This window comes from Phalaenopsis equestris, unplaced genomic scaffold (assembly GCF_001263595.1).
Source record: "Phalaenopsis equestris unplaced genomic scaffold, ASM126359v1 Scaffold000224, whole genome shotgun sequence".
In the NCBI taxonomy this organism is placed as follows: domain Eukaryota; kingdom Viridiplantae; phylum Streptophyta; class Magnoliopsida; order Asparagales; family Orchidaceae; genus Phalaenopsis; species Phalaenopsis equestris.
Window position 1 is genome coordinate 5,686,157 of NW_018164666.1, and position 16,731 is coordinate 5,702,887.

General features: G+C 36.0%; 1 protein-coding gene across 1 annotated transcript; it reads left to right on the forward strand.

Moving 5' to 3' along the window:
- The first annotated feature begins 13,746 nt into the window (after nucleotides 1–13,746).
- Nucleotides 13,747–16,067, forward strand: LOC110023398 (leucine-rich repeat extensin-like protein 3). Its single transcript, XM_020722804.1, is given in 2 exon segments — nucleotides 13,747–15,233; nucleotides 15,235–16,067. Coding segments are annotated over 2 exon segments (2,031 nt in total). The 5' UTR covers nucleotides 13,747–13,903; the 3' UTR covers nucleotides 15,936–16,067.
- The last annotated feature ends 664 nt before the right edge of the window (nucleotides 16,068–16,731 follow it).

A 16,731-nucleotide genomic window follows, 5' to 3' on the forward strand; every position in this document is an offset into this window, starting at 1 on the left:
TCCAGAGCAATTATGGTCTGTGTCAGTATCCATTATTAATATATATATATATATATGTATATATATATATATATAATGTGTGGTATATATATATATATATATATATGTATGTATGTATCTATATATATATATATGTATGTATATATATATATATGTATATGTATGTATCTATATATATATGTATGTATGTATGTATATGTATGTATGTATGTATGTATGTATATTCTTAACTTTGAGAGCACATGTTCAATTGTTGATATACAGGTGAATAAGAAAATTTAAAAAAAGGAAGATTTACATTCATGTCACTTAAATTCATATGTATTTTTTTATCTGGCATTTAAATTTAAGTTTTTTCCATAAATATCACCTTACTTATTCATAAAGAGGTGGGTCACTTTTATTTTTAAGTTAAAATAATGATATTTTTAATGTGATATTAAAGATTTGGGTCATATAAATGTTAAAAAGTAAATTATAAGTTATATATATATATATATATATAAGAAGTGGGTGGCACGTTTGTAAATGGCCCGAAAAGTTTATCTTCAGCAAAACAATTCATCCAGCCATTTAATTTTGATTGAAGGCCATTTAATGAGAGCCAAAATAAAGCTAAAAAGATTTGTAACAAAAATTAAACATTAAGAAGGTTCTGCCCGAAAGAAGCTGTTTGGAACACTCGCAGTGCTTGAAAACCAAATGCTCTTATAAGAGAAAAAGACCACGGCTGAATTGTGTAGGCTAGGACGTCTCTCTCACCAGTCACCAATGTAGGTCACAAGCAAGGAAACATGGGTCAAGCATTATATGAGATAGTGTAGAACAACTCTAGCTAAAATTAGGATAAATCGACTCTCGTCATATGCGTATGTCCGGGAGCTTTGTTAGGGTTTCACTCTACGCCGCCTTTTTTTTCCCCTTGTCTTCTTAAAAACACTTGCTGCTACTCCATCTTCTCTTACTTGCTAAGGGACTTCGACCCACAACTTTGATGAATTTTTCACTTCTCCTTTCCACCCCCTTCTAATTCTACACTGGCCCTTTCCCTTCTACAAGCTAGAAATGACTACTCTTTGCTCATCTCCATAACTCTTCTAGTTTTAATCTCTCTTGAATTCCTTTGGTTGAAGATAAGGTGATTTTTTTTTCTGATGAGGAATTTGAATAAGACTCGAAGCACTGGAATCTCGCTCTTGTTAATAGGCTCTTGAGAATAGACCTTTCTATGATAACTTAATGCAAACTATTTCCAAGATTTGGAAGGTCAAATGTATGGTTCAATTTATCTCTCTTTTTTGATGGATTATTTTTATTCAATTTCAGTTGCTTGGAGGATCTTAATATGGTAATGGAAGGATGCATGTGATTTTTTAGTGAAAAATCTTTTATATTTAAATGTTGGTTGCCTGAATTTCAACGCATAAAGGAGGACTTCAAGGAAGTTCCCATCTATTTTAAACTTCCTAACCTTCCATATGCTACTTGTATGAGAGTGGAATTTCCAAATATCGCCAACAGGAGTTCCCATACGTGTAAACTCTTTAATAGCTAAGGAAACTCTACTTGTTAGTATTCAAATCAATACACAAAGTACCCTATCAGATTCCATTATCATCAATGTAAATGGGAGAGATGTGGTGCAGCTTATTATTTATGAATGGAGGCCTCAACCTTGCACCTCTTATAATACCTTTGCTTATGAGCCAAAGTTAGGCCCAAAATCTCCAAACTAGAAACCTCGCCCTGTTCTTCTCTATTACAGAGGAAGAAATAAATCTAGAAGCTCTTCGAATATAAGAAGGTGCAGCTCACAATGCCTTCCACTTCCTCACCCGCCTCCTTCTGTCCTTAACCCCACCACTAATCTTAATGTACTCCCTCAGCTCATTATTGGCTCCCACTCCTCTTTACAACACCCATGATCTCCTAAACTTGAAGTACAAAATTCTGATCACCTTATCAGCTGCCCTCAAAACTCCATCCTCCCCTCAGAAAATCAATTTGAGATCATTCCCAACACCCTTTTAAGTTTAATGCTCTTCAGCTCCATCCAACTTGCTTAAAATATTTCCTCAACCTATCACAATTCCTCCCAACGCCCCTCCTCCTCCATCCTTACATCTTCTAAGCCTAGAAAACATAGCCCAAACAGAGGGGGTCTGCTAACCCTATAAGCTTTTCTTTTATGTTTTGTCCTAGTATAATTGTTGAGACTCGTAATCTTGACCTTATTGTCTTCTCAAGACCACGTTAAATATTGGTTGTGTCTCTCATGCTTTCTCCTTCAAGCATTTTTCTCTCTTTCTTAATGAAGAAAGTAACTTAATTTCAGTTCTTTTAAGAATGGAAGGATTTGGATAAAGTGTAATTTCAACATCGCTTTTTTGTCTTAGATATTAAGCCGTTAAAAATTCAAGATTTGGTGAAATTCTCTACCTCTGTTACTTTTCTTATCACATTTGTGTATGTTGAAAGCAATGCCACTCCCAAGAAAGCTATTTGAAACTCTATCTCATCTCTTGCAGCGAACATCTTTGAACCATGGATCATTGTTGGGGATTTTAAATGTATGAAAAATTTGGATGAGAAAGTTGGTGCTATCCCACCAATTTCTAGCAAGCTAGAAGATTTCAAATTTTGTATTTTCAATAGTGGTCTCTGTGAGCTCCCTAATCTTAGCTTCTCATATAAATGGTTTAAATGGAAAATGCATAATTATATTAGATGTCTTCTTGATAGAACATTTGGGAAATAAAATATGACTTGATTCCTTCCCTCTCACATCTTATAAAGTTTTGACGCTCACACATCAAAGCATTCCCTAATTCTAATTTCGATAGGCACCTACTTCACTCCCAAATGTAGGTTCATGTACAAGAATTACTGGAATCCTTGTGATGATCTTTAAAGTGTCATTGCAATTGGAACATTCATGTTGAAGGAGATCTTATTTTTGCTCTTGGGAATAAATCAAAGAACATAAAAAAATACACTTTTGAGTGCTAATTGTTTAACTGCATTTCTATTCTCATCAAGGATCTTAAAAGTTATCAATTGGCTATTTAATCCACTTTGGATGCTCAACCCTTCATACCTAATTTCTCAAAGCATTTTCATTCATAATAAGATTATTGATAGTACTTTTTGTGATACTTCTCTGATAAAAAAGATCTGAATATTATTGGCTTTTTAAGGGAAGAATACCATAAAATTCCTTTATCAAAAAATCAAGAGTAGATGCAATGGGAATTTCATCAGAGTTAATCTCTAACAATGAATACATTAATACCCAACAAGGCATTGTCAAAGAGGCTATTTCATATTTTTCTTCACTGCTTAATAGCTCAACTTCCTTTTTAGTAATCCCTGTCATATTCATGTTGGTCGGGTTTTGATTCAACAGAAAATTGATATGCTTCTTTTTGATTTTAATGATGAAGACATCAAAAAGGCTTGCTTTCAAATTCGTATTGATAAATTTTATACACCAGATGACTTCAATTCTAAATTTTTTAGGAATACATGGGATATCACGGGTCAGCACTATGTTAAATACATAAAATACTTCTTTAACACTCCAAAGTCGTCGAATAGAGTTAAGCAGTTTGCCTTAACTCTCATTTCTAAAATTTTACATGCCTAGGTCCTTACTGATTACAAGTCAATCTCTTTTTGTAATACCTCATAAAAGGTTATTGCTAAGGCAATTGCTGATAGACTTTAAAGTATTCTTCCTAGTCTCAGGCTACTTTCATTTATGGTAGGGACAATGCTGATAATATCATTTTAGCTAATGAATTCTTGAAAGGCTTTAAATCTTCCACCAACCCTAATATTGTGCTCCAAAATTTATCTTAAGAAGGCATTTAATTCGATGAACAAAAACTACATTTATAATATATTTGAGAACATGGGTTTACCACCCAAATTCATTGGTAGGATCAAAGCTTGCACTGCTCGTGCTTACTTCTCTGCTATTATTAATAGTGAACTCCAATGTTATTTTTTATCCACATCTTGGTCATAAGCAAGGTTGTCTCCTATTCCCTTACCTCTTCATTGTGGTTATGGATGGCTTCTCAAGAATTTTAGATTATTATAGAGACTTCTATAACTTGTATAATTCTTTTGATATCGATCCCCCTATATTTGTTAATAAACTTCTTATTTTTGCATTGGCTAATGTAAAAAATGACAATTGTGTTGCTTATACTTTGCATATTTTTTATAAGATGTCTAATCCCTAGAACAATATTACTAAATCTACCATCTTAAGCACCAATGCACTCATATCCTCAATTTTTCAAGAAAAAAATGCTCACTTGGAAGAACTTTGGGATTACTATAAACTCTAGCAAAATTAGTATTATTACATTTCATATGCTCTTTGAAAGAGTTAACCATTATTTAAGTGGATGGAATAAAAGCTTCTTATCTTTTTGGCCAGTTCCAACTCATCAAAATCATTATTTAAAATTTCTTCCAATATTGCTTTCGATCTAGTGTCATCCAAAAAAAGCATTAAGAAGTGTATCTCCTCCTTGATGAATAACTTTTTACATTATAATGATTATCATAGACATATGCATACCATTGCTTCCCACACCACCATCAAGATGTAGCATCTTAAAAGTTTGAGTCTTCCAAACCTTGAAATTATTAATATTTTTACAAGGTAAATGTGATTTGGAGATTATATAATGGAAGTACTATTCTTTCTAGCTTGTGTAATAAAAGATTCGGCTCTTTATAGTTAAAAATGGAAAGAAATTACTCAACATTTTGGAAAGGTCAAATAAAAATTGCTAGTCAGCTTTCTCTTTTTAAATCAATAGAAATAATAAACTATTCTTCTCTTATGATATTTGGTTTGATAGTGTTTCCTTGCTTGAGAAATGTGGTAGTCATGTTTTAAATTTATTTAACCACCCTAAAGATGCTAGAGTCTCATATGTCATTCATAATTATTTTTGAATTCCTTCCTTCTCCCAGCAAGCTTTAGTGACTGTGTTTTTCTTAATAGGCTTCTTCAGGGTCATTTATCTTATATAAACATTTGTGTTTTTTTTTATATATATAGGGAATATGCTAAAGTGAATTGGTAGAAATTATTATGATATAAGTGATACTCTCTTAAATATTCTTCTTTTGTTTGAAAAATTCTTATCATAAGACTTAATGTTTGAAACACTCTTCTATGCCCTAACACTGTGGTCCCTAACCATAATGTGCTATTCAATAACAATTATGAAACCCATACTCACATATTTTTCGAATGTCAGTTTTCATTCTCTATACTTAAAGAATGCATTCATTTTGTGCATTTCTTTCGCTTTGGCTACTTCATTAATCAGGTGCTTGATTATGTTGATACTATATTTTGTAAGCCTACAAAGAAATTTTTCCTTATTTTTGTGTATATTACTTCCTATTGTATGTAGATTGTTAGGAATTCTTGAGTCTTTAGGGATGCAATAGATTCAAATGAGGTAATCTTATATAAAATCGAACTCGTTATGAAAGAAACAAAGTAGAATGTGAAAGTTTATGAGTGATATTTCAAACATTATCAAGAATATTTACCTTTTTTTAAATTTGTTTCAATTGAATTATAGTTTTGTAGTTTATTTGGGACGTTCTAGATTATGTGGTTTTTGATTTGATTGCTCCATCAAGCTTCATTCTTTATTTTTGTAGTATTTCCTAACATATTATCTGGCGTCATTCGAGATTGGACCGGATTGCTTATTCTCTTAAACACTTTATGTTGCATTTGAGTTTTCTGATGGAATCATTGCTTATATTTGCTATAAATCTATTTTTTTTCTCCTCTATACTTGATGAATTTCTCCTTACATAAAAATCAAATGCATATATTTTGCTGATTGTGTCACACTATGGGGCTTTTCTTGGAACTGGAAATGGAGACTGCACGTTTTATTCAGGCAAGGGGCATCAAATAAATGCTTAGCATCTTGGATGGAATTCTTTCATCATATATAAACATTTGGATCCTTTTTGGAAGAGCTATGATGATTTTCACAACTCCTACAAAGGGCTCAATTGGCGTACTATAGACCATGCAATCTACATTATATTCTATGATCAGACTACACTATACTCTCACAAATCGACTTTCTAGTTGAACTAATATGTTGTTGTGGTCTTTTGTCTAGAATAGATGTTTCCTTTTTATTCTTTAGTTGAAATTTGAAGGTGTTGTTATGTGTGGTTTACAGTTTGCCTTCGAAGGAGCCATATATTTATTTTCATGGCCTTTTCTAAGCTCTTCTTATTTTATATCTCTGTTTGCGCCCATTTTTGTTTTGAATAAAAATGGCCTTCTTACCTTTCCTCCTCTTTTTCAAATCTCCTTTTCAAGGTAACCATTACTTAGAGAAAACAAAAGAAGTATAACAGTCAAACTATCCAATATATTTTCATTTTATTTATTTGGTATAAATGCTTTTAAGAAGTATAATTAGTCATATTATTAGTAGCACCACCAATAACAACAATAACAACAACAAACATTTATCCCACTAAGTGGTGTCGGTACATAATTCTTTTTCTTTATTGTTTCCCATTGAGTGACATATTTTCATTAATTCTAATAGATTAAGATTGTTTTTTATACAGTATGCCCAAGTCTTTTTAGGTCTACATCTGTCTTTCTTAGCATCAATTGAAGCTAAAACATATTCTCTCCTAACTGAATCATTAGATGGTTGACGTTTAATGTGACCAGACCATCTAAGACAACTCTCTCTAATCTCGTCCGCCACTAGAACTACGCCAACCCTATCACGAATGACTGACATATTCATTTCTTATTTTGTCTCTAAGTGTCAAAGCCACTCATCCACCTAAGCATTCTTATCTCAGCAGCACTTAACTTTATTTTATGCTTCTCTTTTAAAGGCCAATATTCTGCATTATTGAGCATTGTAGGTCTCACCACCATCTCATAAAATTTTCCTCTTAGTTTAAGCAGCACTTTTCTATCACATAATAGGCCCAAAGCATTCCTTTACTTCAACCAACCAACTTGAATTCTACTAATAACCTCCCCATCTATATCACCATCACGCTGAATAATATACCTGAGATATCTAAAACCTTTTAAGGATTTGATCACTCATAGTTACAACTTTGTCACTAAAGGCACTACTGTTAAAATTACATTCTATGTATTCAGTTTTAGTCTCACTCAAACGAAGGCCTTTAGACTTCAATATAGACTTCCATAATTCAAGTTTTTCCCTTACTCTTTCTCATGTCTTAACCATAAGAAAGATATCATCAACGAAAAGCTTACACCATGGTACATCATCCTGTAAATTTCTCATGAGCGCATCCATAACTATAGAAAAAAGATATGGTTTAAAGTTGATCCCTGATGTAATCCAAGTCAAATAGGATAATACATGGTCAATTCTCATTTTGTTCGAACACAACTCTAGTATACATATCTTTAATGACTCGAATATAAGTCCTATTGACATCATTTTTCCTCTAGAACTCTCCAAAAGACTTCTCTTGAATCCTTATCGTCGGTTTTTTCCTAAATCAATAAAAATCATATCTAAATCCTTCTTATTCTTTTTGTACTTCTCCATCAAACCTCTCAATGAATGTATAGTTTTCATAGTAGACCTGCCAAATGATTTTTTTTCTAAAATAGCATCATAATCTACATTTTTTTTTTTCTTTTTTAGAATTTGGGCTCGGCCAGTGAGCACTAGACCCGCAGCGGTTCGTCACACAAAAACACTATAAATATAAATATCAAATTTTAGGTGTTAAACACGTAAATATATAGAACAAAATTGTGGCATGCATGTAAATTTTCCTAATAATATATTTGGCACACTTGACATGCTCTTCGGATACATTCCTTCTATCAATAAGATGGCGTCACATAATATAATAAGTTGAAATTTCTTATTTCCATAAACTTTTTATGGATCACTTTGCATCATTTCCCTGGTATTTTTGCACCGAGTGGGGAACACGACGAGCATGGAATGGGCTAATACGGCTGGAAGCTGGAAAATAGCTGCAAGTATAAAAGAATAAATAAAATAAATGAAAAATGAAAATTTACATACATACCACGTAATTTCTATGTATTTAGATGTCCAAGACTAAACTTTAATTTTTCAATATATGGCACATTGTCCATGCATGAAAATATGTATTTCATTTTTAAAAGTTAAAATAATAATATTTTTCTTTAATGTGATATGAAAGATTTGAATGTTGTAACATGTAAGAAGTTAAAATGTAGGTGTTAGAGATGTAAAGGCGTAGGAATTGGGTTGTATGTATGTAAATGCCTCTGCGAAGTTCATATAATTACAATCACAAGACAATCATGCGAGGCAAAATATATATTGATTTTATTATGATGTGTGCTTGATGATTTGTGACGGTAGAGCAATGATTTAGTGTATTAGCATTGAAGGATGATCCAACATACACACAAATATAAAAGTGAAGCATCAAGAGATGCCTTAACCCTTGTGAAAGGGAAAAATCATTCTAGCCCAACATGAATACCTCTAGCTGTTAGGGACTACTCCTCCATTCCTTTAACTACCCAATTTGAGCTCTGTCGCTCCCCGTTTGCTTTCGCTGGTATCATCTTGTTGACCCGATTACCGATGAATTGATGCCTATTTGAGATAAGACGATTCGTCATCCGCCCTTATGGAACGAATGTGTTTTGACATATTAGAATTTATCGTCAGGTTGATTTGGTTGTTTCGCAGGCTTTGTTTGTTGATGAGTCCATTACCCATGCGGGACCAACTCATTCCCTGCTCCGTGGCTTAGCGGAAGCTTTGAAAGCATCAAAGCATTCCCATGCAAAATAACCCATCTTTGATAGTCTTGTGCTAGTCATCACTACAAATGTAAGCAAAACTCTTTTAGATCAAGAGTATTCATGGACAACTCCCAAGATGTAATTAATCAAGTGAGATATGTCCCCTTAGGAGTATTCTGGACCTATAACAAGTAAACACACCTGAATCTCTGGTTGTGAATAGCTTTTATAGGCATTCTTTCGCAGATATTTGACACAAGTAATTTCGGTCCGAATCTGATTTTGTTCAGACATATGTGCTTGACCTATCCTAGCGAGGTTTACCACACGGAAGTTCTCCGCATTCTTTCTCTTGTTTGTCCGTCTTTGTCGTATGTCATGCTTTTTTGGTTTCTCTCTTTTCCTGATCATTCACATGATCCAGAAATGAGACTTATTCCGGAAAAAGAAGTATATGATGATGGGCAAACTGTCGACTCCTTCAAAAATAAAAAGAGAAATGAAAAAAAAAGCTAGGTCATATATAGCGGCTTCAGAAACATCGGTTCGCCACAATAGCATCAGTAGGAATTTGTGATAGCGTTCATAGACTGCAAAGACTTAAGTTAGGAGTTGCATAAGTTATGAGTCATGTATGTTACAGTTGGTCACATAGGCTGTAGCAAAGAGCTTTAATAATGTTCATAGATTGTAGAAGTTGGAGTTGAAAGCTGCATGAGCTGTGAGTCACTTAAGTCGTAATTAATCATATAGACCATAAAGGGAAACTATAATAACATTTATACGTTGTAGAGGCCAGAGTTGAGAGTTGCATAAGCTATGAGATATGTCGGTTGTAGTTTGTCACATATGTTGTAGTAAGGAGTTGTAATAATATTCATCATCCGTAAATAAAAAACGAGGGAGTCACATGACTTGTGATAATGTTTGTATGTCGCAGAGAGCAGAGTTGGGAGTTGTATTAATTATGATAACTTCTATAGGTCACAGAGGACAGAGTTAGGAAATGCAAAAGCTATGATACACATGGGTCTTAGATCGTGGTGGTGAGTTCAGTAACGTTCATAGACCATAGATGTCAGAGTTGAGGACTGCATGAGCTTTAAGCAACATAGGTCGTAGTTGATCACATAGGTTATAGTGTTGAGTTGTAATAACGTTTGTAGGTCGTAGAGGCCATATTGGAGAGTTGTGAGGAGAGAACTTCATAAGTCTGGAGAAAATTGTCATGTTATTAGTATGACAATTATAAACAATTATTGTTTGGGGTTGTTATGGGATCTTTGATATTTCATGATCATGCATTGGAAGTATGTTGTTACACCATATGCATTATGTGTTATTACACCGTTTTTGAGCTGTGTCGTTACAGCTTCTTCGGAGTGTGTTACACTGTCTTCTGGGTGTGTTGTTACATTGTCTTTAAGATGTTGCTGCACAACATTTAGGACTATGTGCTGCTTTATGGAGTGCTTAGTTACTCTTCAACGTACACCGAGATTCTGTAACGCACGTCATGATTCTATAAAGGGTTTCATTAGAAAGATTAGAGAGTAGTTGAAGGTGGTCAACGACAGTTGACGAGCGGTGGTTGACAGTGGTCGACAGTTGTACGAGTAGGTTGCATTTACTAGAGCTTTTGTATAAAACACTGGACCTCTGTTCCTTCTCCTCCAAGCTGGCTTCCTACAGTTCATGGTCCATGTCCCCTTTTCATGAAGAGGATAAGACTTTATTAATATAGAATAGGAGAGACCACCATGCAAATAAGAAATGAATGTGGATCACTCCATCAGACAACCAGGAGAGATTCTCTCGATCAGACAATATTTTGCAAACATTTAAGTGCCTTAACTATGTCAAAATTGACTGATCTTGGGCTCGTTAGATTCATTTTATCGAGATGCTTGATTTGATCATAATCTTATTAGATTTGGAATCCACTTGACCTTTCAATTGAGCATTGGAAACTTCCAAAAATTACTTAATAACTCGATCTGGGCTTCATTTGACTTGGGTTGGACTAACTTCTATGTCATTGTGTTAGTCTTGTCACACCGTTCAATTTGATTGCAAGTTTTTCGAAATCGGTGTTCTTGAAGATTTTTAGTGGACGTCTAGATATGTCTAACAAAATGCTTTGAGATCCTGCTCGCCTTAAGATGTATGTCAAACGATAAGTTTTATTGATTACCTATCAATTCATAATTAGAGGTTGCACATACGTACGTGCATTCCTGTTGAAATTTGAAAAACTGTTATTATTGGTTTTGAAAAACTAAAAACTTTATTGAGGAAAAAAACAAAAATAAAAAAATAAAAGAGGTTATATATATATAAGGAATGACCAGAGGCTATTATAAGAGTCTCGGTCATCCCTCGTGCGCCTAAGAATTCAAGTACCACACCCTACACTTGGGGGAAATCGAATCCCAGACCAGAGGGGACTTACAACTGAGAAGCAGATGTCCGACCAACTGATCTGAGTACGCGGCGCGATACATAAATACATACATACATACATTTTATATATGAAGGGGACAATTATATGGATATCAAGTATTTTGTATGAATTTATATATCTTACACTTGAATATAACTTTGATATTTCAAATATTCAAAATTTTCATTTCAAATAAAAATATCACTATCACTAACTTCTTAGAAATATAATACACCTTCTCATGTAAAATTGTATTAATTTAAATATCCAAATTTAGGTATTAAATATATAAATACATAATAAAATATGTTGAATTTTTATAAATCAACAGCAGCTCAAAGCTTGCTTTCCAACACCACTTTCTTCCAGTTCAGAGCACGTATTCGGACATCAGATTTCCTTAATTAATGTATAGCTGCAAACTGCAAAGTTGATGCAGTTCACGTAAATAGGTGGGCCATACTATCTTTGTTTTTTTTTTTTTTTAATTATTAAAATAACCTTTTATACATATTAGAAAGGGCATCTAAATAAATATCAAATAATTCTTTCATTTATGTATCTAATTTGTAATACTTAAAACATCACATTAAAATAATCACTATTTTTAATTATTTTTTTTTTTAAATGAACCTTTTCATTCATACATAAAATTTACAAATTGTGGAATGAAGAAAATCTTTTTATAATTTTTTTATTAATATAAATGGAGGCCAAATGGAGAGAACCATAATTGATATTACTGTTTACTTTACTTGCATCTGGTTTATAAGATAAAGAATCAACTATTAAAAATTTTGAAATGAAGGGGTTGGGTGAAGATTTTAGAATTCTTGGCATGAAGATTTTAAGGAACAAGACAGATTTTGTTCGGATGGTGCTGAAGAAATTTGGGGTTGATAGCTTAAGCAAGGAGGTTAGTCTACCCATTACATCAAATCAATGTCCTAAATATGACCAGAAAATAAAAGATATGTGATCTACTTATGCTACTGCAGTGGGCAGTCTATTATATGTCGTGATTTATACAATATCTTACATTGCACAAGTAGTTAGTGTTGTGAGCAGGTTCATGCATGATCTGAGAGGAAACATTGACAGACAATGAAGAGTATTTGCATCTAAATGGTGCATTTGATGTTGGCTTAATGTTTGAGAGGTGACTCATCTGTTGTAAATTTGTGTGTAAGCTGAACTAACTCAAGCTATGCAGATTATATGGATTTGTGGAGATCTAAGACTGGTTTTATATTTACATTTGCAGGAGATCTAATTAATTAGAGGTCTGTTCTTCAATCTATTGTTGTGTTGTCTACTACGGAGGTTGAATACTTAACTGCACGGAAGCGATGAAAGAAGCAATACAGATGCAGAGCCTATTGGATGACTTAGGAGTTGATTAGAAGTCTTTGACAGTGTTCTATGACAGTTATAGTGCAATATTATTTGCCACAAATGCACTTCATGATGCTTGTGCCAAGCACATTAATGTGAGATATCACTTTGTTCGGAACTTGATTGATGTTGACAAGGCTCTGCTGAGGAAGATATATACAAAGGAGAATCCAATATAGATGCTTATGAAGGTACTGTTAGTCCAGAAGTTAACATGTTGTAGGAGTTTGGTGAACATCTGAGCTCAGAATTGATTACACAGTCGAGCATTTTGAAGAACTGCACAATGGTTGATCCCTTTGAGAGAGAGAATGAGTAAGCAACCATCTTGGTGCAGCTTAATTGGAGTTTGGAGCTTATTTGGTCATCTCTCTCTTATATAGAAGTAATAGATGATGTGAAGATTGTTATATTTAAGATTTTTTTGTAGTTAGGGGCAATTTATTCTTTTTTATTTTATTTAATTGTATGCTTTAATCCTCCTCTGTAAAAGGGACTAAAGGTTCATGAGAGAGTAATAATAGAAGTGTTGAAATTATAACCCTTATCCTCTTTTTTCCCACCATGCGGTGCTAGTGATTTCTTACTCATCATGAACGTATGCGGATCAACTTAACACTGAACCATGTAAATCTTTCGTGTTTCATTGTTGTTGTGTGAAATTTCTTCATTTTTGTTTTGTTTTCGCACAGCTTTCTATAACGTTTTGAAAAGACAGGCTTAAAACAAATTTGCCAAATGCATTAAAGTGCAGTGCGCCACACTACTACCCCAAATATAGCCCAAACCAACTAGTAAAATTTGCCTTCATTTTTGGGGTTTACATATAAAAACAAAAAAAAAAGAAAGTAAAAGATTTACATACATACCTCTCAATTCTTATGTATTTACATATCTAACATTTATGTCATCTTAATTATGAATGAAAAAAATTATTTCCCTATTTTAAAATTAAAATACTAATACTTAACATGTGATATAAAAGATTGGGCGTTATAAATATAAAAAAATAAAATTTAAATATTAGATATATAAATACATAAAAATCATCTGTTATTTATGTAAATGCCCCCAATTAAAACCCTGTTAAGTCAAAACTCTAAACAAATATTCAATTCAAATAACCAAATAAACCCAAAAGTCTAATCTTCATTTTAGACAAAATTGTATAAAATCCAACCCATCCTGAACCAAAGTCTAATCTTCAGAGCGCGCTATCTCATGTGACTAGAATGTCTCACCCCTTCCACCTCCTCCTCCTCCTCCTCACATTCTCTCCGGCGATCTCCAGAGCGGCGCTCAACCAAAGCGACGCCATCAACCCCGACCAATTCCGCTTCCCCAACCCCCGCCTCAGAGCAGCCTACATTGCCCTCCAAACTTGGAAAACCACGGCCATCTTCTCCGACCCCCAAAACTTCACCTCCTCCTGGGTAGGCCCCAATGTCTGCTCGTATTCCGGCGTATTCTGCGCCCCTCTTCCCTCCCAACCTTCCCTCACCGTCGTCGCCGCCGTCGACCTAAACGGTGCCGACATCGCCGGATTCCTTCCCCCCGAACTAGCCCTCCTATCCGACCTCGCCGTCTTCCATCTCAACTCCAACCGCTTCTGCGGCGTCGTCCCTTCCACATTCAGCCGCTTGAAGCTCCTCCACGAGCTCGATCTCAGCAACAACCGCTTCGCCGGCAAGTTTCCTGCCGTCGTCCTAAAGCTACCGTCGCTTCGGTTCCTGGATCTCAGGTTCAACGAGTTTGAAGGAATGATTCCGCCAGGTCTCTTCGATCGCCCACTCGATGCCATCTTTCTTAACTCTAACCTCCTGCGCGGTGGAATACCGGGGAACTTAGGAAACTCCCCTGTTTCTGTTGTTGTGCTCGCAAACAATGATCTTGGCGGCTGCATTCCGTCGAGTATTGGAAGGATGGAGAGAAGTCTTAATGAGATCATTCTTCTTAACGATAATCTGTCTGGGTGCATTCCGCCGGAGGTCGGTAGGTTGCGGGAAGTTACTGTGTTTGATGTGAGCTTTAATGGACTGCAGGGTCCGATTCCGGCGACTTTTGCGGGGTTGAGAAATGTAGAGCAGCTTGATATTGGGAGAAATAGGCTTACAGGATTTGTTCCTGGTGCCGTTTGTAGGCTGCCGAAGCTGCAAAATTTCACCTTTTCTTATAATTTCTTCTCTGGCGAGGCGCCGGAATGTGTTGGGAGGAGAGGGGTGGTGTTTGATGGGAGAGTAAACTGCATCCCTGCAATACCGGGACAACGACCGCCGAACCAGTGCACGGTTGCTGCTACGAAGCCTTTTGATTGTAAGAAAGCGAACTGCGCCGGCGTCGGAGAGTTCCCACTCCCAGCGCCAGCGCACCAAGGTGGGAGACCGAGTTTGAACTCACCGCCTCCGCCGAAGCAAGGTGTAATCTCTGGTTCCAGATGGGCTCCTCCGCCACCTGCGCCCGTTAATGGACAACACAAGGGACAATTCACTGCTTCTCCACCGCCGCCATTTTCGGGATCATCTCCGTCTACGAAATCTCACCCTCCTCCGCCCATTGGAGAAGGCTCCGCCGCCTCCGCCGCCTCCGCCGCCCCCACCGACTTCTGGCTTTGAACCTGCGCGACCGCCACATTACTCTGCACCGCCACCTAAAGCTTCGAGTCCGCCAGCGTACCATTTGCCTCCACCGGCTGAGCATCCTCTCCATCCTCCGCCTCCTCCGGCGGAACAAGCAACCTCGCCTCCACCGGCCAAGCCACCGGTTCCTCACTCTCCACTTTCGCCAGAGCAACCGTGGTATTACTCACCGCCTCCTCCAAAGCAACCGGTCAGCTCGCCACCTCCGGCAGAGCACCCCGTCTCCTCTCCTCCTCCGGCAAAGCAGCCTATTTACTCCCCTGCTCCGGCAGAGCAACCGGTAAACTCACCACCTTCATCCGAACAACCTGTCCAACGCTCGCCACCTCCGGCGGAGCAACCCGTCTACCATTCCCCACCTCCAGCCGAGCAGTACCATTCTCCACCCCCAGTGGAGCAGCCGGTTCATCACTCACCACCTCCAACGGAACAACCGCCGTATCAATCGCCACCACCACCAAAACATCCACTTCTCCATTCTCCACCTCCGCCGCCGCTAATAGCTTCGCCACCGCCTCCATCTCCGCCTCCGCCGGCTAATTGCGGAGGCGGAGGGAATCTTCCTCTGCCGCCTGTCGTCGGAGTATCCTATGCGTCGCCGCCACCGCCTGTGATACCTTACTACTGAACTTCATGGCCGCGTGATCAATTAATTTCTGGATATTTTTGCTGCTGCGAAGAGTAAATATTTTCTTTTTCTCCTTTTTAATGTTATTGCAAGTAAAAAGTCAGGTTTTTTTCATGTATTTGTACCCCGAGGAACTCGTCTTCTGATTTTTTTGTTCTGATTCTACTTTGAATTTTTTTCGCAGAATGTGAATGTGTTAGTCTTGTGCTTTAATCTCATCTAATATTTTTTTATAATAATTGTTATTCATGATATCTTTATTGATTGCTAATAAGATTAATTTTCCCTTGGTCTTAATAGCAAATATTTAGTATGTTGGACCAAATATCTGCTTATCATTTGTATTTGCTTTGTGAGTTATCTGGTTATTCGAGGACACTGACAACACTGTTCTTATTGATTGTGCTGCCTCACTTGTATTTAATAGGACGGAATAAATTGTCAGCTGGACTTAATTTGGTGTGCACCGATTTCAATCAAGGGAAATTTACTGGCAAACTATACAATTCTTATGTATTTTTAGGTTTAACACCTAAACATTCGTATTTACATTAATGTTACGGGTGTAAACGAGCCGAACACGAGCTGTTCATGAATAAAAATTCCTTTTAGCAATTCCAATCACGTCTTTATAAGATGTTAAAGATTGGAGTAAGATTTAAAAAATTATTGTTTATATTAAAACATCATTTGAATCTAATTTAATAATTTTTATTAGGCTTGTAGTCAATAATTTTTTTTTAAAACTACTCATCATTATATATATATTGATGCGTAGTATTTCGAGTCAAAACGA